This window comes from Phodopus roborovskii, unplaced genomic scaffold, assembly GCF_943737965.1.
Source record: "Phodopus roborovskii unplaced genomic scaffold, PHOROB, whole genome shotgun sequence".
Classification (NCBI taxonomy): Eukaryota; Metazoa; Chordata; class Mammalia; order Rodentia; family Cricetidae; genus Phodopus; species Phodopus roborovskii.
Genome location: NW_026126447.1, coordinates 21469745 through 21492620, shown reverse-complemented (window position 1 = coordinate 21492620; position 22876 = coordinate 21469745). Strand labels below are relative to the sequence as shown.

At 38.3% G+C, this 22876-nt stretch overlaps 1 protein-coding gene across 2 annotated transcripts in view; it reads left to right on the top strand.

Annotated features, from left to right (window-relative positions):
- Nucleotides 1-22876, top strand: part of Mllt3 (MLLT3 super elongation complex subunit) — a 256673-nt gene that overhangs the window by 148817 nt on the left and 84980 nt on the right. For both annotated transcript variants that reach the window (XM_051188137.1, XM_051188138.1), the window contains exon 4: nucleotides 5579-5722. In XM_051188137.1, coding sequence (XP_051044094.1) covers nucleotides 5579-5722 — 144 coding nt within the window. The remainder of the gene's footprint in view (nucleotides 1-5578; nucleotides 5723-22876) is intronic.

Genomic DNA, 22876 nt, shown 5'->3' with positions numbered 1-22876 from the left:
GCTAAACTTGACTTCGTGGAATTTTGGTTATCACAACTCTTTAATCATAGAGGGAGTGGCTATAAAAAGATAATTAAATTTCAATCATATGAAGTCAGTCTTTATTAAAATTCACTAAATATTCTTTGGAAGAATGATTACCATTCTGAAAAGGATGGGAGAAGTATATGAAATAGAATAGAATAGAGGAATTAGGATTTTTCCAGGAAATGTTCCTAGTCTTGCTTTCATATTTGTAGAATTTTGTTTATTTGTTTGTTTATTTATTTATTTGGATTGGGATGATAAACATACATGGCTAGTATATTAAGTTATGTCAGCCTGAAGTATTCTGGATTCTACTGTGTTTAAAAGATGTCACCACTACATTTGGGGCAGAATATGGAGATTTATGTGACATGGGTGGTTGCTAAACCTCTCTGGGGTTTCCCTTACTCATGACATGGGGAGTTAGGAGTGTCTAGCTCTGAAGGTGGTTAAAAAGAGTCTATGTAAGGATGATATGTGGAATATTTGTAACATTGTCTCATCTATAAGTAAACATTTATTAAGTGCTGGGCCTCTTTTCAGCATTAGATTTCTGGGTCCTGTTCATAAACATGATAGATTGCTGTCTTTTTTTTCTTGGTGCTATATATACATTTGGAGACAAGAAGGTATGGCATCAGGACTATAAACTTGAGTGGGCTGTGCATGAGAGGTGAAGCTGGTGTACCTACGACTAAGATCCCATATCCTCGCCTGCCAAAGCTGCTACTTGCTGCTCTGTAGTCATTGGATGTAGACATTCAACCCCACATCAGGCCTGCAACAGTGCTTGCAGCTTTTAAATAATGCTATTCTTTACTTTTCATAGTCATAGTTTCTAAATGAGCCCTAAAGTGAGACAGTTCACTTTCAAAACAAACATAAAAAGCAACTGAGTAAACAGAATTCTGTTCTTTAAGCAGCTCTCCCTCCATTAAGTCTAGTCCTGGGGACAGCAGCAGCAGCTCCCAAGAGCAGATTTGAAAGACATTTTCACAGTCACCAGATCTACTCAGGCAGCATCCCCTGGGTGCAGCCTAGGAATCTGCATACTTCACAGATCCTGTTGAATGACTTAGGTGCTCAGGGCATTATCAGAGCTGTGAACTCGGCTTTTTTCCTCAGCAGCAGTGGCTTTTCCTTGTGTGTAGGGCTCAGCCTTTCAACTCATCAAAGATTTCCTTGTTACTAAGAGATATAAAATACAGTAAATTCATCCTGTAAAAACACGAACGTATCAATAACCGGGTATGTTTTATTTTTCATATTTTTTTCTTTCTCACGGTATGTTTTTTCTTGTCAACCTATGTTTTGAAACCCCCCTGGGATTATATTGTCCTGTTATATGTACTTATGTTTAACTTTTGGAAGAACTATTAATTATTTTCAAAGTCACCATGCCATTTTATGCATTTTATATCCCCTTTAATAGTATATAAAAATTTGAGTTTTTCTAATGTTTTTTATGATTATAGTTTTCTTTTTAAGTGTAATTATCCTGGTGGTTGTGAAACCACCCTTCATTGTGGCTTTGATTTGCTTTTCTATGATGACTTAATGATGTTAACCATCTCTTTAATACATTTATTGTCCATTTATGTATAATCTTTGGAGAAATGCCTTTTCTCACTTTATAGTGTGTTTTTAAATAACTGTGTTTATGAGAAGGAATTCAGAGCCTTTTTTCCCTTCATAACCAATGCCTTCTAATATCATGGATATTTAGTCAGTGAAAATCACGTAGGGCTCCTTGCATCTTGTCATACCTTCATAACTAGTGTTCTAATTTTATTCAGTGATTGCATTATACTGTTGGAAGAATCTAGGGCTTCACCCACAAAGGATTTCTCTCAACCAGTAAAGATCTCCACTTCCCTGTGAGAGGACTGTGACTGTGGGCAGAGTCTGTTCTGTCACCCAAGGGACCCTGGGATTGCACTGGCTTCAGCTTGGATATAATACCAGCACTCAGTAGACAGTGGCAGGCAGATCTTTATGAGTTTGAGGCCAGCCTGATCTACATAGTGAGTGCCAGGCCTGTTGGGGTTGGGATTTAAGGCATGTGCCACCACACCCAAAACCATCTTCTCAAAAGATCTGACATGTGAACTTAATTGCAGCTTCTGAGAGATGCAGTACTGTAGAGTATTCTAGGAACTTCTTGCTTTGTATACTGAAATGCAGTGCTAACGTTAGTCACCCCCTCCCCCCAATCTCCGACTCTGGGAACTATTATTCTAGTCTTATTTTATGACTATTGACTACTTTAGCTATTTAAATATCCCGTGTAAATGAGTCATACAATGCTTGTCTTCTGAGACTGGCTTACTTCATTTAGTATAGTGTTCTTGTAATCTAGATGGACACATTGTTTTTCTTCTGACTTAACTGACTAATGTGTAAAATATTTAGTAACTGTAGGTTGTTCCTACAGAACTTTCATTTCATTTTGAGTGCTTATTATTTTATTTATTATGAGTATTTGTGATCTTGAAGAGTGAGTGTGCACTATAGTAATGGTATAGGACGAAATGTATTCAGAATTTTCCTGGGAGATGAGTCTCAGTTCTGCTCATGAGAAATGCACCCCTCCTTTCCCAATCCTGGGATTGCCCTGATGAGTATGTTTTTAGTTTTGCTTGTTGATTTGGGATGTCAGAGTCAAGAGGGCTAGTAGAGTCTGAGTTGTTCTCTGCGGTCTCTGTGTGTCTTGTTTTGTATTGCAGTGCAATAAAACCAGCCTATCTATGAAAAGCCAAAAACAGCAATCGCATTGAAACATTCAACCCTGGTGCTTTCGTTTGAAAAGAGCTCATGCTTCTCTCAATCTGTTCTCAGAAATAGTATGTGAATGAATTACAAGGACTGGACTTACTTACAGCGAGGGGAATCTGATGTCACCAATCCAGATTGCCAGTCCAGGAAACATTTGTTTAGTGTTTGGGAGCAATGCATACTTTTCTTATTTAAATTTGTTTGATGTGTTTGAGTGTTTGGCGTGTATGTGTGTTTGTGTACTATGTGTGTGCTTTGGCCTCTCAGAGGTCAGAAAAGAGCATTGGATACTCTGGAAACAGAGTTATGGTTGGTTCTTCCATTAACTGGAGTTATATACTGCTGTGAGCCCCCATTTGGGTGGGGGAATCAAGCCTGGGTTCCTTTTAAGAACAAGAAGTGCTCTTAGCTGTTAATCCCTATCTCTAGCTTCTTTTATTTGAACCTTGAGGATTAATATTTTGTAAGGAGCAAAGCCTAACATCTCTGTCTTCTAAGTAGAGATTTCTAGTCGATCAGAACACAACTTTATGGGCATTTTTCTCCTCACTAAATTAAAACAAAAAGATAAAAAGCCTTTAAGAGAAAATTGCACTCAGTTCACAGCAGGAGCTTCTGTAGTCCTTATCCTTAGGTGTTTCTGAAAAGAGATGGCTTTTTTGTTTCATTTAAACATTCTGAGGGCTTATACAGATGCTTTTACTACTTCATTCTTATATTTTTCAGTAGTAATTAGTTAAATTTATGGGTTCATTTTTCTTTAAAAGTATACAGGAGTGTTTTTATTAAAGGTGTGTGGAATAAGATTTAGTAATTTTCTTCCCTTAACTCCATTTATGGTTGTTGAGTACCTTTTTTCGTTGTTTTCAAGTTTCTCTCAATGTGTCTGCATGTTAAAACAAGGCAGTTCGGAGGCTGACAAAGACATGATATGTCATATTTTAATATTTTTCTATGAGCTACCATTTATTCACCTACCTGTGTACATCTCCAAGTAATAACTGAAAATATCTGAATGAAAGAGCCGCAGAAAAGCTCAGCAGTTAAAAGCACTTACCGCTTTTGTGGTGGATTCCAGTTTGATTCCCAGCACCCACACCAGGTGGCTCACAACTCCCTGTAACTCTAGTTGAAGGGCACCTTGTTCCCTCTTCTGTCCTTTGTGGGCACTGGCACATATGTGGTGTACATATGTGGTATACATATATAAACTCTGATACCAAGACATACATATGAAATAAAATAAATCTGTAAGGTATCTGAATTATAGTCTGTGGCAAAATGTAGCTCATTCTTAAGTCCTTCTATTGTAATCAATGCTACCGTGAATATTTGCACTCATATTTGAATATTTGTATTCAAGAGATTCTTAGTACTGGAGTCAACTATCATGAGCATTTGTTAATGTTAGATGTTACCAAATTAATTAAAAATGTCGTTATCAGTTATACTTCCAATGTCAAGGTAGATCACTGCCAGCCTTCTTAATTCTAATGTTACATCAAATAGTTAACAATATTGAGGTGAGGTGACACAAAATTATCATAATTCATTCAGCATGATAATTATGCTGGTAGAAGAGAGGTATATGAGAGCTGTCTAGTTCAGAAATTCATTGGGAAGGCTAGGATGTCTTTCCAGAGGATCTAGCACTTCTGTTGGATCTTCAGTGGTCAGTTTATTTTAGCATACTTAGTCATTTAGGGAAATATGATGATAGTTTTAGGTGTGGGAGCATTCTGTGAGAAAGCCAAAATCAATAAGAACACAAAATGTGTGGGAGCTTTAAGACCTTCAGAAGTGTGGGAGAAGGAGAAAGTATTGTACAAAAGCAAGTAGAACACAGGAAAGTAGTTAAAGACTATGCTAGTTGTTGCAAGGAATGAGGCTATATCATTGAAAATGATGAACCTTTAAGGGCTTTAAAAATAATGGAATGATAATCAGATTTTTTGTACTCGGAAAAAAAATCAGTATCTTGTCATTATAGACTGGAGACTGAGGCAAGTTTGAAAGCAGAGGACTACATGAGAAGTAGTGGTAGTCTAAGATAAGACAGATTAGGGGGTTGACAAGAGGAATACCAGGTAGAAGTGGAAGAAAAATTGGCTATGATGAATTATGGAGACCAAAGAATAGAGGATGGGTTTTAAGAGCTGTAATGTCGTTAAGCAGTCAACACTACCTTTATGAACATATAAAGCATAGGCATATGGTAGCTGAGGCAGAGCTGGCCATCAGTTGGGGAAAGGTGGTATATTGAGACAGGAATCCCAGATCCAAATTATGAAGGCTCTCATGTTGTAAATATGTCTACTTATACTTATAAGTTGATATCCATTGGAAGCTGTTGAAATTTTAACCAGGGAATAAAAGTGAATAGACATCTGATTTAATAGATCATTTTTAAGGCTGAATGATGAAAAATGCATCATAGGAAAGCCTAGTAGAGGTAGGATTTTGTGATAGTTTGGACAGTAGTAAGCATGGCAATAGGATGCACGTCTTGATGCTGGGTGCTGAGGGTAAGAGGGGAAGTGGAAGGAATAACATAGGTTTCCATTGGGTGGCAGTGTTCATGGTGTGATCTACTTGAAAAACCAAGGGGAGATGGTAAGTTTATCCTTTTCACATATTTGTAGGTTGCTCAGAAATAATCTTTTTCTGAACTGCTTTGATAAAAATGTTAAGTGTCTAGGTCTTCTCTGTTCCTTGTGATTATTAAATCTTGTTTTTAAATTTTCTATTTTTGTCCCCTAATTTCCTTCACCTCCAGGAAGAACCTAAGAAAGTCCGCTTTGATTATGACTTATTCCTGCATCTTGAAGGCCACCCACCAGTGAATCACCTCCGTTGTGAGAAACTAACTTTCAATAACCCCACAGAGGACTTTAGAAGAAAGTTGCTGAAGGCAGGAGGGGTAAGTGGCTCCTTGTTGAAAAAAGAAAAAAAAAGTCTTTCCTATTAAAAACTGGTTGCTACTCTATGAATTGATGTGTTCTCCTATTAAAAACTGGTTGCTACTCTATGAATTGATGAGTTCTGGAAGAGCTCTAAAAGTACAGTACATTAATGATTTAGCTGTGAACTCGTGATTTTTACTATAGAAAAAGGCAGACTCTTATGTAGTGCCAATCTGAAATGATATAGCTGGTTAGAACAGCCTTAATGTCTCAGTAGGTCAAGTATATTTTGACAAAGCTGGTGTGTGACTTCTAGGTATATGTGAACAATCATCTTCATCCTTGAGAAGGTGCTGAAAACAGGCCAAAGAAATGATCCCACCCAAGGGAATTCAGAGAACAAATGAGTAACTGGAGTAACTTTTATGAGCTTGGTTAATTTAGAGGCATCGAAAATCCCAGCTAAGCAAGGGTAACAACTCATGAGTTCCTCGTCAGCTTGGAGGTTAGTTCTTCAAAAGAGTCTCCTCTCCTTGAGCAGTTGCTTGCTTACTGCTTATATAGAATCTTATGGATGGGCTTCTTGAGTCTTGTGTATCTGCTTCCTCCTACTGGGAGGCCATGTTTGAATTTGGGAGAAATATCTATCTAGCAGGAAAGCCCGAAACAAGCAACAAACGTCACACAGGTGTCAACTAGTGTCTGCATTTGGTTATAGAAAGTTTTAGGAATAGTTGAAGGTTATGTTTAAAAAAATTACATAAAAATGGAGTTACTGTCCAAATTTTCTTTATCATAATGAATGGAAATATAATTTGTTGATATATCATGTTTGAGTCATTTGATTACATTTTTTTTTTGATTTTTTTAAATTGTAACCAGAAGAAATTCCTTTTAGATAAAGGTAACAGGTGGGATACTTTTGCCCTTGCAATTGGTATTGCTGGCACAAGCTTAAGATGCTTAATTTTAGCCAGTTCAGTGGCACAGATAGAGATTATGAATTGACTATAATCTACTTTAAATTCAATATCACCCAGGCCATCAACTCCTTCTTCTGATGAACTTTCTTAGTTATCGTGGGTGCACATCTCAGACTCACATAAGATCCAATTCAGATGTAGGCTTGAAATTTGTTCTTTGCTCTAGGACCCTCTGTTTTTATTTTGTGTGGAAGGATTTTATGTAGTTTTGTATCCATGAACTTAACATTTTCTTTAAGCAGTTACAACTCGTTGCCTCTGAAGATGAGTCACATAACTGGTAAGCTCTGCCCTAGGGCTATGGAGGGCACAGGGGATTATTTTGGTACCATAGTAATTCCCTTTATGGATATAGATAGTTACTTTGCAAACTGTGAAAACTTTTGACCCTGCCATAAGAAATTGCCTATCTATCTACTAATTGTATAACCGTTTTGGATCATGTGGATTCGTTTCCTTTTGAGCCCTGTTTCACTAGGTTTTCTTGTCCTTTTGACTGTACCGCTAAGCACGCATTTGATGATGTGAAGTGTTTTTGCCAAAATTAATTCTTCACTGTACTAATATGTTTGTAGATGATGAGTTAAGTATGGGAGAACAGCTTCAGAAACAAGGAAATGTATGTTCCTGACAGCACGGGCTTTAATAACAGGTTAAAATTTGGGACCTTGTTGCCTTTTGGCATTTTGAATAAGATCAAGTGTAAAAATGGGGAATTAGTATACATTTGTTAAGGAAGATGCTTTTGCAAATAGCCCTTTTAATTGTTTCAGTAGTTATCAAGAGTGTAGTGTAGAAGCTACCTGTTTACGTGTGGTTATACCCTTAGCAGTAATGTGGTCTGCTATAAATCCCCATTAGTTTTCTTTTCATGAAGGTGGCACTTTAGGTTTCTTGGATATGTTGCTGGATAGGTAATTGAAGTTTGTGGATTATGGGACTTGAATACATCAGGCTAATGATAAAGGCTATAGGGAAACATAACTATGACATAGAATGTTTTAAAACAGGCATGTAGATCTGGAATGTGGAAAGGCTAGGGGTCAGAGACAAGGCAGTGCCACATTCTGGTATAGTCTCCTGTTTATTTTGTCTGATTGTTATACTGGTGTTTACTTCCCAGTGACCTCTGTGACTTCTGGCTTCCTTCTTTGTGTTTCTTCAAATAACCTTTGAAGCCTGTGGATACTTTCTTTCCTATTAGACTCCAAATGTGTCTTGACAAGTTCAAAATGTTTACACTGTGGAAATTTTTTGAATAGATCATTCGACATTTGACATGCTTAATAACTTATTTAAGGGACTAATTACAGTGAATTTTATTACAAAGTAAAACCTTAAAATTCATTTGAGATCATAGTAATCTATAGATTCATCTTATATGTGGACATTAAATTGTCTTCAATGAAAATATTCAAAGCACTTACAGACTAATACACATTTTTTTTGGCTTAGATTATTTTTAACTGACATTGCAACATTTACTATTGTCTTAGTGCAGTCTAAAAGCTACAGACTTCTGAGCCATTTTGCTTCTATTGAAATTTTTCTGTTCAAATAAGTGTTTTTTTTTTCTTTTTTCTTTTTAATGGCTGTATTTTGGCAGTAAAGGGATGTGCTGTGTTCCTTATTCCTAAATACCTCATTAGTGTATGTGCAGATGTGTGTGTGTGTTCTACCCTTACAGGAAAAGAAATGAGACCTTCCTTGTGTGTACTGGAGTAATCATTAATTATGTGGAGCTTGAGGCCCAAGTGGTCATTTATGGCTTTTAAAAACTCCATCTATCTGAGACACCTATTCACCTGAGGAAAATTTTTTAAATAAATTTAACTTTTTTATTTTACATCCTGGCCACTACCTCCTTTCCCTTCTCTCCTCCTAGTCCCTCCTCCCACCCCTCTTTGTCCCCCACCTCCCCAATCCACTCTCCTCCATTTCTGTTTAAGAAAGGGTAGGTCTCCCATGGGTGTCAATAAAACATGGTATATCAAGTTGTAGTGAGATGAAACACCTCCCTATGTATTATGGCTGGGCAAGGAGACCCAGTATGAGGTGTAGGGTCCCAAAAGTGTAAAAGAGACAGCCACTGCTCCCACTGTTAGGAGGCCCACAAGAGGAAGATTTGCCATACAACCCAGGCGAGTGCTGCCAAAATTGCCCCAGATTCACTATCCATTTGGTTTTGCAGTAAATCTTGTTCTTTACACATCAGAAACTACATGTGCCTGTGTGTGAAGGCATCTTCCCCAATTCTCTATCTTTTTGTAAATTAAGATTATTTATTTCATGATGTATGAGTGGTTTACTCATATGTGTGCCTGGTATCCCGAGATCAGAAGAGGACATTGGATCTCCTGGGATGAAAATCAAGGGTGGTTTTGAACTGCCGTGTGGGTGCTAGGAATCAAACCCAAGTCCTCTTTAAGAACAAGTGCTATTAACTACTGAGCCTTCTCTCCAGCCCTTCTACCTTTCTTTTGAAACAGGATGTCTCAACAAACCTGAGCGCACTGATTTTGTTAGACTGTTTGGCAGCAAGCCATAGGGGTCCTTTTTTGCCTTTGTTCCCTAGCACTGGGGTTACAGATGTACACCACCATGGTTGACTTTATGTGGGTACTAGGGTTCTGAACAGAACTTTGTACTAGCTCAGCAATATCAACAATGCCATTGCCCCATCTCTAAACACTTTTTACTGTTGCCAAATTTCCATGGACTGGACATTCAGTTACAGTTACGCGGCCCCACATGGGATTGCCACCCACAGTTTAAGAAGATGGGGAGTCATCATTGTTTGGCTGTGTTTCTCTTTCACTTTTTTCTTTATAGCTGAAAGTACACAGTGCTATTAAAAGTTATACTTGTTTTTTTTTCTTTCTTTCTTTCTTTTTTTTTTTTTTTATGGGAGACCAGAAAGGTTACTTTTATAGCTGGAAGCCTCTTAGAAAATGATTTTCATCCTTCAGAAGAAAATGATTCCAAATAACTTTTTGCCAGAAGAAGAATCTTGAAAACTTGCAGATTTTTCCTCCATGATAATTGTCTGACAGCTATGTGTCAAATTTCCCTCTCACTAAAGTCTTCCCTCCCACCCTCCTTTCTAAACTTCATAACTATTTTCTCGAAGAAATCTTCATGTACATTTCCCTGATAAGAAAAATATCTTGTCTTCCTCTACCAAATCACCCATTAATATTAAAAATATCTTTACCTTAAAAGAATAAAAGTTGTTCAGGTACATTTGGATTTTGGTATCGTTTTCTGAGGCTATTGAGATACAGACGGTCTTTTAAAACTGGATCCCAGATGATAATTTCCCCTAAATGAGACACTGCAGTAGAACTTGCTGGGAACAGTGAGTTTGGTTTCGTCTTTTCTTAGTCCCTGCCAAGCCTTGCGTTACAGTGTCAAAGGGTAGTGCTTAGATGGAAAGGAACAATGTAAGAGCATCTTTGCAGCTTTCAAAGGTCAACTATATTCACTCATGTGTATTCCTTTTTATTTATATTCGTGAATATATTAAAGGTGGAAATTCCTAAATATTAAGAGAGGAAATTCTTTTGAGGTCTTAATTTTTGATTGGCCAAGAAGAGAGCAGTGAGCAAAAACCCTTTAAATATCAAGCAAAAAGTATCAGGACTCACCCCCACCCCCATCTCCCATCTCCCATCCCCCATCCCCAGTAGTACCTCCCTGTTCCAATGATGTATTTCTGGTTATTTTGTGTAGAAATAAACTGATGATCGCTGTTGAATCAATCCTGGAACTGTGATGTTCAGAATGCTGGGATTAAAGGATTTGTGACAGTGAGAGATGGTTTTCCCTTCACTTCTCTCCTTTTTTTTTTTAACACTGAAAGTAACATGGAAAGGTTTGTGGTCCATCAGTGTAAGACACTGGATTGAAAGGAGATGGGATGGGCTTCCTTTTTGTGTTTACAAACTGCAGGCATCTGTTTACGTTGTGTGTCTTACAACCAAGATTGACATTGTAACTGGTGTCTGCATTTCTGATGAGAAGGTAGGACAGGTTTATATTCTGGCCAAATGTGAATTCAGGGAAAAGCTTGTTGTCGTCTAGAGCGCTTGTCCTGGAATCTCAGTTCTGCTGTGCAATGGATGTGATTAATGTTTTCGTCGAAGAGGGTGTGGATCCATGTTGAGCAGCACTGGAGACCCCAATGTCTTGGTTCTTTTTCTTTGGGTATATTCTTGGAGGACAGGCAACTGCATATTTACTTTCATACTAAACATTTATGTAGTTCATGGAAAAGGTTTGTTATTTTTGTAAGCAGCTTAGTGCTGTCAGGAGGATGTGGCTAGCCTCACAGTGATGGACCTATGTTGTGTGTATTTGTTGGTCTGTGTTATTCAGGTTTATTTAGAATATCAGTTTTAGAAGATTGTGAGTCTTCATTAGAAAAATTAGTGATTCTTACCATTCTCCTTAACTCTCACATTTTCACAGATTAAAGGCTTTTGGCAGCTATGTCTACTTAGAGGCATTCACATGTATTATGTACAGCAATGTGGTTGCGTCCTTGTGGTACTATGACAAAAACCATGTAAGTAGCCAAGCATCTTAGAATTAAGTTTATTTCATAGCTGCCCCATGCTTTGGCCTGGAAATCAAGTGTTATGTTGTTCTTTAGAGGCTAGTGTTGAGGTGTTAGTCTCTGCCCCCATCCCCCGCAACACTCCCCTCATTTCTCTCCCAACTAAACAGGGCAAAGTCTGACATGTTCGGTCTCTTTCTGAGTCACTGGCAAGCAGTTAATTTTGAGGGTTGAAAAATTAAAACTAACCACAGCAGTTGTTAAAGCCAGGGTTTCTGTAGGCAGAAGTCCAATTCTGTTCAGACACCACCTGTTTCAATAGGACATCTCAGGCACCCATTTGGCAAGGACTGTTTAAGACATGGGGAGCATGCTTCCAGGTTGGCTTAATTCTGCAGCATAATGCAGGCCTGGTTTTCAGAGTGACAGTTACATTTCTATATGATCTGGTTTTATGAAGAAATGAATTGGAACTTTTCTGAAATGCTGGTTATCATGAAGTGGACTTCCAACAGAGGGTCTTGCTTGTTAAAGTGCCAGAGGGATCTGTGGTGAGGAACTTTCACTCATCAGTGCTGTCAAGCCATCTGAACATGGTAATGTAAAGTCTGCACTTGACCAAGGTAATGGCATGCATTATTTTCTTTGTAGGGTGTTAGGGACACTATTGACTTCTCAACTATAAAGACTACATCTCTTCTGCCATCCTGGTTATCATTTTTGAATAAGTAAACAAACACCCCATGTAAAATGATATGCAAAGAGCCTATTTGTGGTTACCAGTAATACTGAAGCAGATACCCCAGTTATTGATGGCAGAGAAAATTCCTGTGCCTATAGGATAAAGACCCAGCAATACTGCTGTAGATTCATGGCCCAAAGTGGAATTTAAATTTTGATGGACATTTACAGATATCTTGTTAAAGAGGCTCTGCTACTCAGTGTTTTCACTAATAGCCTGTAAGAGTACTCATTTCTCCACAGTGTGATTTATTGCCCCAGCCATGGTGGGTGGAAATAGTATCTCATTTTTAACTCACATTGCTCTTGTGAGTGATGCTGAACAACTTTTCATATGCTTAAAAAGCCATTTTGATTTCCTTTCAGAGGCCACATTTTAATGTATTTTAAATTGAAATATTTTAAGTGTTTCAGTTTTGACTTAAATTTATGGGTATTCTTCCCACATACTTAAACTTGGAAAAGCTACAAGAAGATAGTGGAGCCTTTTAACCAAGGTCTGTGTTTTCAGGCTTCCTTCAATTTGTAACAAATTATGTTCTTAGCAATTGATTTGTCAAAACTTTGGCTTCTAAAAATAAAAGTGGCTTTTGTGGCAAAGTCATCTCCACAGTACCCAGAGATGAATGGCTGGCTGCTACTTAGAAAAATGACTCAAAAAATATTATTTTAGTGTTTGTCACTGGACAGCTTCACTGAATTCTGGATATTTGTTTTGGAACAAGTGTGGCTGTGTTTGTTATTTTCTAATATATATCATCCAGTAATTGTCTACCTCAAAGGATAAAGGAATGCTGCAGTTTTTCACTAGCACTGATAAAGAGTGATTTATTTAAACAAATCTAAGATTAAACAGGTGGCCTCTTTCATTTGGTGGCTTAGCAAAAGTTAATTTTGTCATATCATGTTTTTTTTTTTTTTTTCCCATCTATATGTTTGTGTGCCTCTTTCCCAACTCTAAGTTAAATCATGAAAGTGGCACACACACACACCCACGATTAGTAGGATGTCCGTGTGTGAGCCATAATTTCTGCTGTGACACAGATCTCTTGAGTTCTTCAGACAAAGAACAGTCATTACAGTAGAAAGTTATTCATTCCATTCAACATATTTAGTGGTTTTATGGTTTAGTGTCTTCTTTAAGTCATACAAATTGATTTCAGGTTAGTTCTAAACTTCTGGAAACATACACACACAGAATCCTTGCCTTTGTTCTTCCCTTCTCAACTGCCTATTTACCTTTTAAATTAGGAGGGAATTTAAGTTGAAAGAAACTGTTCATGCTTTTCTGAGTTCAGGTGTTCTTACTGTAGCTACTAAGTACTCAGAGAGAGAAGAGGAGGCAGGATACTCCCGTGGTGTGTGAGGAGCATTTGTAAGGATGTGTCCTTTGTCATGATTGGTGTTTCTTATAGGCAGGGGTGTTCCCATGGTGTGTGAGGAGCAGTTTTAGGATGTGGTCTTTTGTTTTGGACTGTGTCTTTCAGTTTTTTGTCAGGCTTCCCTGACAGGTGTAGTTCAGCTGACTAGATGTAGGAAGTTCCTAACGTATCCTCAATTTGGGCTTAAAGGTCTGAAAGGATTATGATGTGTGGAGGAATTGGTCACTTGCTCCTGCTCTCTTCCTGTCCCCAGGACTAAAGAAAATAAGAAATGTACAAAGAAAAGAGAGAGAGAGAGAGAGAGAGAGAGAGAGAGAGAGAGAGAGAGGGGGGGGGGGGGGAGCTTCAGAGGACTTTTTAAAGTTAAATAATAAGGAAAATTTTAAAAACAGAAATACTATGAAACAATTGATTTAGTTTTCCTCTTCTTGGGTTGACTTAGTCTTAAAGCGCATCCCTTTCATACTGAGTTCAGGGAGTGGTTTTTGAGAGTAGCTAAATGTTCTGATTGTTCTCAGCAGATTTTGTTTTTGCTTTGTTTTGTGTTTTGTTAATGCTCTGTAGTGTTGGGGTTAACATAGGAAGGAGAGGCCCTGCTTTCTGATTTTATGTCATCCCATGAGTTACATGAAACCCCAACGTGATCAGGATCTGAAGATCACAGTTTAAGAGAATAAACATCTGAGATTCTTGAAAGAGACATTTGTGGTTTATTTCTGGAAAGTGAGGATAGATTATACATGGTGTATAATATAATAATCTTTATTACCATGAGGAACACAGCCATGGGGTAAGAAAAAGAATGTTTGACCTGATATCTGTAGGCACAAATTCAGTTTTTGAATCTGCGGCTAATTTGCCTTGGACTTTAGGTTGGTATAAATATAAAAGTAGGCATGATATCCACTACTTCTCACTTGAGATTATTAAATACAATATGTCCCATGGTTAAACAGCCAACAAATAACTTATTTATTGAAATAATAATTGGGGGTTTAGACCTTGGATTTTGTTAGCTGAGAAGGGGGAAATAAAAATTTTCCCACTGAAAATATTTGAAATAATGACGGTGTTCTTCTGGAAAGAACATACTTTAACTTCCAGGAGTATATGGGGCACATGTCTGTAATTCCAACTCTTAGGAGGCTGAGGTAGAAGAATTTCAAGTTTGAGCATAGCTGCACAGCAAGACCCTGCCATAAAATAATGATAATAAAAGTAAAATAAAGTTAGAAAAGAATGAATTTAACTTTCCCCCAATTTAATTGTTGAGAGTGTAGTTTTTCTAGAGAAGCAAAGAGAGGAAAATAAACTGCCTTGCCTCCTCTGTGAGTGTAGCTCTGGTCAGCATCCTGCATTGATATATGTTTGGGGGTGGAGTGTGTGGGGGGGGCGTTGGGTGGGAGAAGTTCTCATGGATTGTTTGTCTTTTATATTTAATTCACTAAAACCCCAATTTACAGCTTTAAAACTCTGTGCCTTTATACTTAACTAACACACACACACACACACACCCTCTCTCCTCTCCCTCCCTCCTTCTGTCTCCCCTTCCTGCCTCACTCCCTCTTTAATACTTTTAGAGGTTGATTTAACCTGTAAAAGTTAGAAGCCTTAACTTTCATTATTTCAGGACTCATTAGAAGTATATTATGTACCTTTGTATTTACTTTCTCCCTTGGCTCTCTTCTTCCTTAAGTTAAAATTATTGACTTAAGAGTAAGTTGATAGTAATATTAAGCATGAAAGAACTGCTTTTTGCATGAATTTGAGATGTTATCTTATGGTTCTGACAATAAGAATTATGATTGCTAATTTTGAGTCATGAGGAAGTTCTTGTGTGTGACAAGAGTTTGGGATCTCTGGCTTGCTACACTGCTCTTATCTAAACCCTTGGCATCTGCATCTTAAAGCAGTCAGAGGTACTTTATAGGTACCTTTGAATGCTGGATGGTGGTTTAATAAGCCAAGACCAGTTGTTTGGAAAGATTTATATTTTAGTATGGGTTATTTTAGGTGTAGATTTAAAAAAATAATTCATCTGTGTCAGTGTCCTTTCTGTATTTCCGGGCCTTTGATATTATGAAACAATGAAGTATCAAATGCTTATTAATGGAAAGATTGCATAATGTAAAGAAGGCCATAGAACTATCTGGTCCAGCAGAGTGTGACATAAATGAAGGGCTAATAAAAATGTAGCTGACCATATGAATTTCTTTTCCTGGTAACCCAAGGTAGGGATTTTTGAGCTGGTAATGAAGACAGAAAAACAGCCCCTCTCTATTGTGTCCGTGGTATCTTTAGCAAATGAAAAACAATTGTCCCCACTATCTCCATCCCACAATCCCAGGACAAGAACTGTGACATAGTTGGGTGATAACAGCTCAACCTTGTCTATTCCACATCCTACCTTGTGCAGGAGACAGTTTTGCAAACATTTACTGTAGTACGATCTTAGGAATAGGTGGGTTTGATATTAAATGAAACTATCCTGTCTGAGAAAGTTTAGACAAAAAATACCTGTAAAAATATTAAGTAAGGTTTTCTGCAGGGCTAGGGAGATGATAAAGTGCTTGCCATGCACTCATGTAAAATGCTGGGCACAGCGGCAGCATGTCCTTGTAACCCCAGAACCCCAGGAAATAGGAGGACTGGGAAGATGGAAATAGGAGGACCCTTGGGCATTGCTGGCCATCTCTGTTGTAGCTAAATTGGTGGCCTTCAGGTTCAAGTGGAGACTTTGTTTTGAAAATTAAGGTGGGATGTTATTGAAGAAGACAGCTGATGCTGACCTCTTGTCTATACACATCACCACCACCACCACCATCACTGTCACCACAGACTAAAACGTTCTTATCTGGGGATGATTAGATGGCCCTGAGTGAAGGTGCTTGCTGACAAGACTGTGGACCTGAGTTTCGTCTCTAAATCCCACATGGTAGAAGAATTGATTCCTGAAAGTTGTCCTTTGACCCCCTTAGTGTGAGTGCATGCAATTAATAATTGAAAAAAAAAAAGTAACACACCTTTCTTCAAAAGAGGAACTTCATCATTAATTTTGCATAGCTATGTCCTTCACAGTGTTAGTCTGGCCCCCTTCTACCAGTCTGCTTCATAATATTTAGCTTAGATTAACAACATTCCTACATTCATAGAATCCCATAAAGGTCTAGTTTATGTGCTAGACTATTATATTTAGGTAAGACCATGTGGTACCTAGGGGTTTCATATGTCAGAGGCCATGAAACCAGAGTTACTCTTTGAAAGATTATGGCTCCAAACCCAGAAGATGTTAAGTAGTGTTTGCTAGAAAGAGTGTTACATAAAATACTGTGATTTATTATTGTATTTTGTTTGTTTAGACAGGGTTACTCTGTGTAGCCCTGGCTGTCCTGGAACTTGCTGTGTAGTTCAGGCTGTCCTCAAATTCTCAGAGATCTGCTTGCCTCTCTCTTCTGGGTTAAAGGTATATTCTACCATACCCTGCTACCTTTTACTTTTTTAAGCAATATTGAATATAGTGGAATTTTCCCTTTTGGTATTGTAAACTCTGAACCTCATGAACTTTTCAGGTCACTATGAGTTGTTTCCAGACTAAGATGGTCAGAGGTTCTAGGACTTGGACAAGAACCTGTTCTCGCTGAATCTTTTCCTTATGCCGTTCTGGCCTTTCTCTTCCTAGATTTCCATTTTAACACTTGATACGGAAAGTTTGGTTTCTGTTGTCCACCCCTCAGCCAGGGCCACAGCTCTTGGGTTCCTCTCCCCTACTCTACACTCCTTCCTGGGAACATCTTAGCTGAGTTCTTCTATTGCTCCCTTTTCATTCTTTTGAGCAGATCATTGTGATTTATACACACAATCCAAGTTTACCTTCAGTCCTTTTTATTTAATTAAAAGAAGCAATAATTCTATCTTTGTTCTGATTTATATTTCCTTAAGTGCAAATACATTCAGGTCAAAGGTATATGTGTCTCTGTGCTGAAAAACAGCACAGGAAGCAACTGTCTCAGACGTACGGGTTGAATGCTCTCCTTCACTACACAGCCTTGACAGGTAATAAAGCGTGCATGAATTGTTGACATCCACAGTTGCCTTCTCTCTCTTGGTTTCCTGCACAGCTATCCTCATTTCTTCTGACTCAGTAAATGTAGAAAAGGACAGACTCAAAATAAGTCTTTTAGTCAAGGTCTGGAATTTGTATTTAGATATACTACATGGCAAAATCTCCTGGGATGTAGTCATTATGAGGATGGGTGGAGCCAAAGCATGAGACTGTGACTACCCATCATCACTTTTATTGTTAATACATTTGGGTCTTAGACCGGTGAGTCAGTGCTTATTTTCATAGTTTAGAATTGAGTAAGTTAGGCAGTTTCTTAGCAGAATAGACATTTACACACAGTGGGCCTAGCCAGCCCTTATACAGAAGAGTAAAGGAAGGCACCAGGACTAAAATGATCATCTCCCTTTGCTAGTCAGAGTATTCCTTCACTGGACTGTGTAGTGCTCATTTTCTTTTAGAAATGCCTAAAAGAACATAAAGCCTTAAAGCAGGTCCCCAGGGCCACTGCTTGCAGCTCTGGGGCCAGTAGAGCAGTCTAACGTGAGTCCCTGGGAATAAACTGCCAGATCAGAGTGGCTCACCTGCCAGCAGAAGCCTTTGTTCTGTTTACTTCTTATGGTCTCACATCTGTGTACTCAGGGTATCTATATTTCTCTTGCCTCTGAAAATACAATTTAGCTAGAGAAAATGGTAACTTTCCCCAATGTATTTTTAATACTGAATTTTTATTTAAGAGTTTCATATGCCTACAATGTATGTTGGTCATCATATTTACCTCTAACTGCTCTTAATGTAACAATTTTGCGTCATTTTCTTTTTCCTTAATTACTCTTTATGCTGCCCATTTACTATTAATGGCTATAGGGACATCTACTGGCTATACCCCTAAAGAAAACTGACTCTCCCTCCTACAGAAGTCCTCAGATATCAGTAGCTCCTTAGCTACTATGACCCCTCTTCCTCCTTGCCCCTCCACAGTGGAATATGGACTAGCTTGGTTTAGTGCAAGTCTTTTACAGTAACTAGTTCCTATGAGTTTATGGATGCATTGGTTCTGTCATGACCAGAAAACATTGTTTCACACTCTGGTCTTCCCAATCTTGAGTTTTATAGTCTTCCCGTCATCTTCCTCCATGGGCTCTGAGCTCAGGGATAGAGTGGTATGTGATATAGAAGTTCCATTTGTGGCTAAGCACTCCACTGTAATTCGACCAGAACAGTTGTGAGTTCCTGCATTAACCATCTATTGCACCAAGAAAGACCTCGGCTGCACCACTCTGCTCACAAACTTTACTAAGCCACCATCAGTCTATGTACAGGGCCTGGTTAAGATTTTACCCCTATAATCTTGAGGTAGGCATAACTGGGGAAAACTTTTAATTAAAACAAAAGTGAGCAACAAGGACTGGCAAGACTTCAGAGGTGGTGTCCCGTCCCTAGCCTTAAACGTCATTTGAAAAAGCCTCTCTCAAAGCCATCGAGTAGCTTTGTAATCGGCCAGATTTTTGAAGTAAAGATGTACATGAGTCTGGGTGGGTGATTCAGTGGTGTCTCCTCCAGAGTAGGAGGAGAGGGAGGCAGTGAGTAGCAAAGTCTGCTAGTTGCTCCTGGATGCTTTGTCACAGGTTGGTCTGCTCACAGCTACATTCACTCTCCATTGTACATACACAATGCAAAATTGGATGTGAGAACTAAGAGTAGTAGAAAATATGTACAGGACAGGCATGGAAGGTGCACAGTGCTTTTCCTGCCTCAGATAGATTACATCCCTTCGTGGGCTGTTGGTTTGGGTTTTTTAGTTTTGTTTTGTTTTTCATCATAGAGTGAAGTTCCGTGAATAAAACTGCTTTCTTAAACTTCTGAGCATCAAATTTAAGAGAAGGTCCTTTCTCAGTGATATTCTTACCCTTTTTGTTTTCAGTTACCATCCTTCATTCCTACTATCAATTGAATAGGAAGCTGAATATTTAATAAATTCTAAAATAGCAATATAAAATGCCTTCCAAGGTCTTTAAAACAAACAAACAAAAACAAATAAACAAACAAAAGAACTGTCCTGTTGAGGGAGTATGAATACTTTTCCTTGAAAAATGTTTGAGTATCTCCCTATGTGCAAAACTAAGCTGCAGACTTTGGGTATGAACAAGCATTGGGTTACTCTTACTTCTGTCAAACCTTACCCTTGTTCGGTTTTCAGTGAGTAGTCACTTCTCATTCTTTCAGAGGACTAACGATTGTGTCTCAATTTTCCTAGGAGGAAAAGTTCCTGCCTGCTAGTTTAAGCTACACTGGGTGCTTTTAGAAAAGGCTGTGGGACTTTAAGACATCTCCTTTAAGTGGGGAACCACCCACCCCTCATCTCACCCAGACATGTTCCAAGAGTCCCCAGAGTCAAAGTTCACTGACAACAGTACCTTCTGTTTTGTAAAACTGATCTTTTGTCTGAATTGCCAAGGTGAAAATGCAATTTTGTTTCTGCACCAAATCCTACCAAGTAGAGCTTTCCCAAGAAGCCAAGTGAAATTTTCCACACACATCCTTGAGTTTATATTACAATTTTACAGTCCTCTTCTGCAGTGGAGGCAGAAGGTTTTGCTTGAGAGGAGGTGGATGAGGAGTCCACATCCCATCTGAATTTTGTTTGCTCTTTGTGATAGAGAATGCATGTTCATTTGACCTTCTTTTTGGAAGCAAATCACCACACTGCATCTTCTTATGGTAAGAACACCTTGATTTCACTGATAAGGAAGTCTTGTGGATTGTTTGATTCTTGTTAGAAGAGTATGCCACACTTTAAAGGGTCTGTTTAGTATGGTTATGGGTCCTTATAGGAAAAGGCAAATGGAATGAATTTCAGTAGCCTTGCAGATATTTCTTAGCCTCTGCTTTGAATGCTCTTTCCATAGCCTTTAGTTCAGTGTACATAGACTGAGGCATGCAGCACTCTCAGATACCATTACTTATTTACTTTTTATTTAAATGCTCTTGGAAGTGATTCAAATTTTAGGAAAGTCACACATTCAATACAAAGAACTTGGCTTTCCTGAACTGTGAGTCGCTATGTTGCTTTGTTGTCCTGAGTACTTAAGGTTCTGTTTCCTAAAACAAGGTTTCACCGATGCCACAGCACAAAGATAGTGTCAGGAATTACCAAACCTTCACCCTCAGATCCTGTGCACATTCTCAGGTAGTTCCACTAATGTCTTCAATTTCACAGTAAAAAGGATAGTATTTCATTGTCATATCTTTGTTTTCATACATTGGGGTGGTTTCTGCTTCCTCTCACTTGAATTTTCTAGGACTTCAGGCCATGAGTAGATGACCTAACCTGACGAAAGGCCCTTTTCTTTACATCCCACAAACTGTGGGGTTTTTTGTTGTTGTACCTTTGACATTCCTGCTGACTACAGTTGGTTCAGTGGGTTGTCTGTCAGTTTGCTTTCTTTTCTTCTTGTATTCATTGAGAAGCACTTTGAGAGAATATAAATATCCACTCTTTCTCAAACTTGAGGTTACTCTTATTTTCATTATCTCATCACAGACTATAGGATGATATCTTTTCAATGAGGTTATAATCCACTATGATAAACTATTATTTTCACACTTAAATTGCTTTTATTCACTAGTCAGAGCACTTTACTTTCTCTGTGTAGTCAGGTTTATTAGTTTCTACTTAATTGCTACAAAAAGATGTTCTAGCTTTGGCCCTATATTCAGCCAATTCCCCAATGAAGGAGTAGCCATCACCCACTACCCAGAAACCCTTTCTCCTATTGCTGTTCCTCCTTCCCTTGCTGTCTACTTTGTTTGTCTTTACCTAATGCCTTTTGGGAATTGAGTCATTCAGAAATAAAGAGGGTAATGTTTATTTTGATTTAATGACTTGTGTTAGCTCTATGTGGATAGGGACTATGACTTATCTGATATGAAATTCCCTAGAGTCTACTACATGTAAATACTCAATAAGTTATAGATTCATTCAAAGACAAATACTTTTTAAGAACCTTTTAGGAGTCAGTCATTATTCCAGACACTGGAATATAGCCATCAATTAATAAGAAAACCACATAAAAGTAATAGTAGCCATGGCATGAATTGAATTTAGAAAAATAAAAACAGTTAATTCACATGTATATAGGAGTTTTGTGAATGTTAATAGCTCATTGTGACTGTATGAAGTATGAAAATACTTCACAAAGCAGCAGTTTCAGTTAATTCACATTAATCTGTGCTCAAGGATGAAAGATTTGGCTTTACTTTTTCTTTCTTGCTGATTGTAGAAGTCCTGTGTATGGTAGTACTTTTGCACTTGGAAATTATAAGGATGTATGTAAGTGTGTGAGTTTATTTGTGGGTAAATTTCTGCTTGTTTGTGTGTGTGTGTGTGTGTGTGTGTGTGTGTGTGTGCGTGTGTGTGTGTGCGCGCGCACGCATGTGTAGCAGAGTTCAGGGTTAGGTGTCATTCTCAATCACTCCCTCCCTATGTCTTTTGAGGCAGAGGATGTTGCTCACTAACCTTGGAACTTGCTGATTCAGCTATACTGTCTCTTCAGTAAGTCCCAGAGATCAACCTGTTTCCACCTCCCAAGGCCAGGATTATAAGCATTCACTTGACATTTTAAATGTGGGTTCTGGGAGATGCTCAGAGCCTAGTGCTTGCATAGCAAGCATTTTGCCAATGTAACCATCTACTCAGCTTGAAGTTTATTTTCATTAGAGTGCATAGAATAACTGTATCATGGTATTTTTTTCCCTTCTTGATGATTTCTTTTCTTGAGTTAGGTCAGTTCTGCTTGTTTTCCACATGCAGAATGAAGTGCCTAGAATAGTGGTAAATATTTTAAAGGGCAAAATGGCAACATAAACATTTATATTACCTAACACCACATAATATAATTTATTGGTTTCTGTGTCTTTGATTAAAGACAGTCCTAGAGGACAACTTGATTTGTTTTCTGCTATGTGTAGAGATACATTTGAGACAGTGTATGTAGAGATACATTTTAGACAATTTTGACATTTTAGGCAAATTTGAGACAAGAGCCAAGCTGGCCTGGAACTCATGGCCTTGCTTAAGTCTCCCTAGTGCTGGTTGTACAGGTTTAAGCTACATGCCTGGCTCTGCTATAAATTTTTCTCATCCATCTACCCACCCACCCACTGATCCACCCAGCCATCTATCCATCCACCCTTCCATCCATTATGTATATGGGTGTTTTAACTGCATGTATTTCTTCACACCACATGTGTGCATTGCCTATGGAGGTCAGAAGAGAGCATTGGATCCTCTGAAGCCAGAATCACAGATGACTGTGAGCCTTCTTATGTGTGCTGGATATCAAACTTGGGTTCTCTGGAAAAGCAACATGTGCTCTTTACCACTGAGACATCTCTCCTGCCCCATAATTTTTTCCTTTCTTTCTTTCTTCCTTTTTCTTTTTATT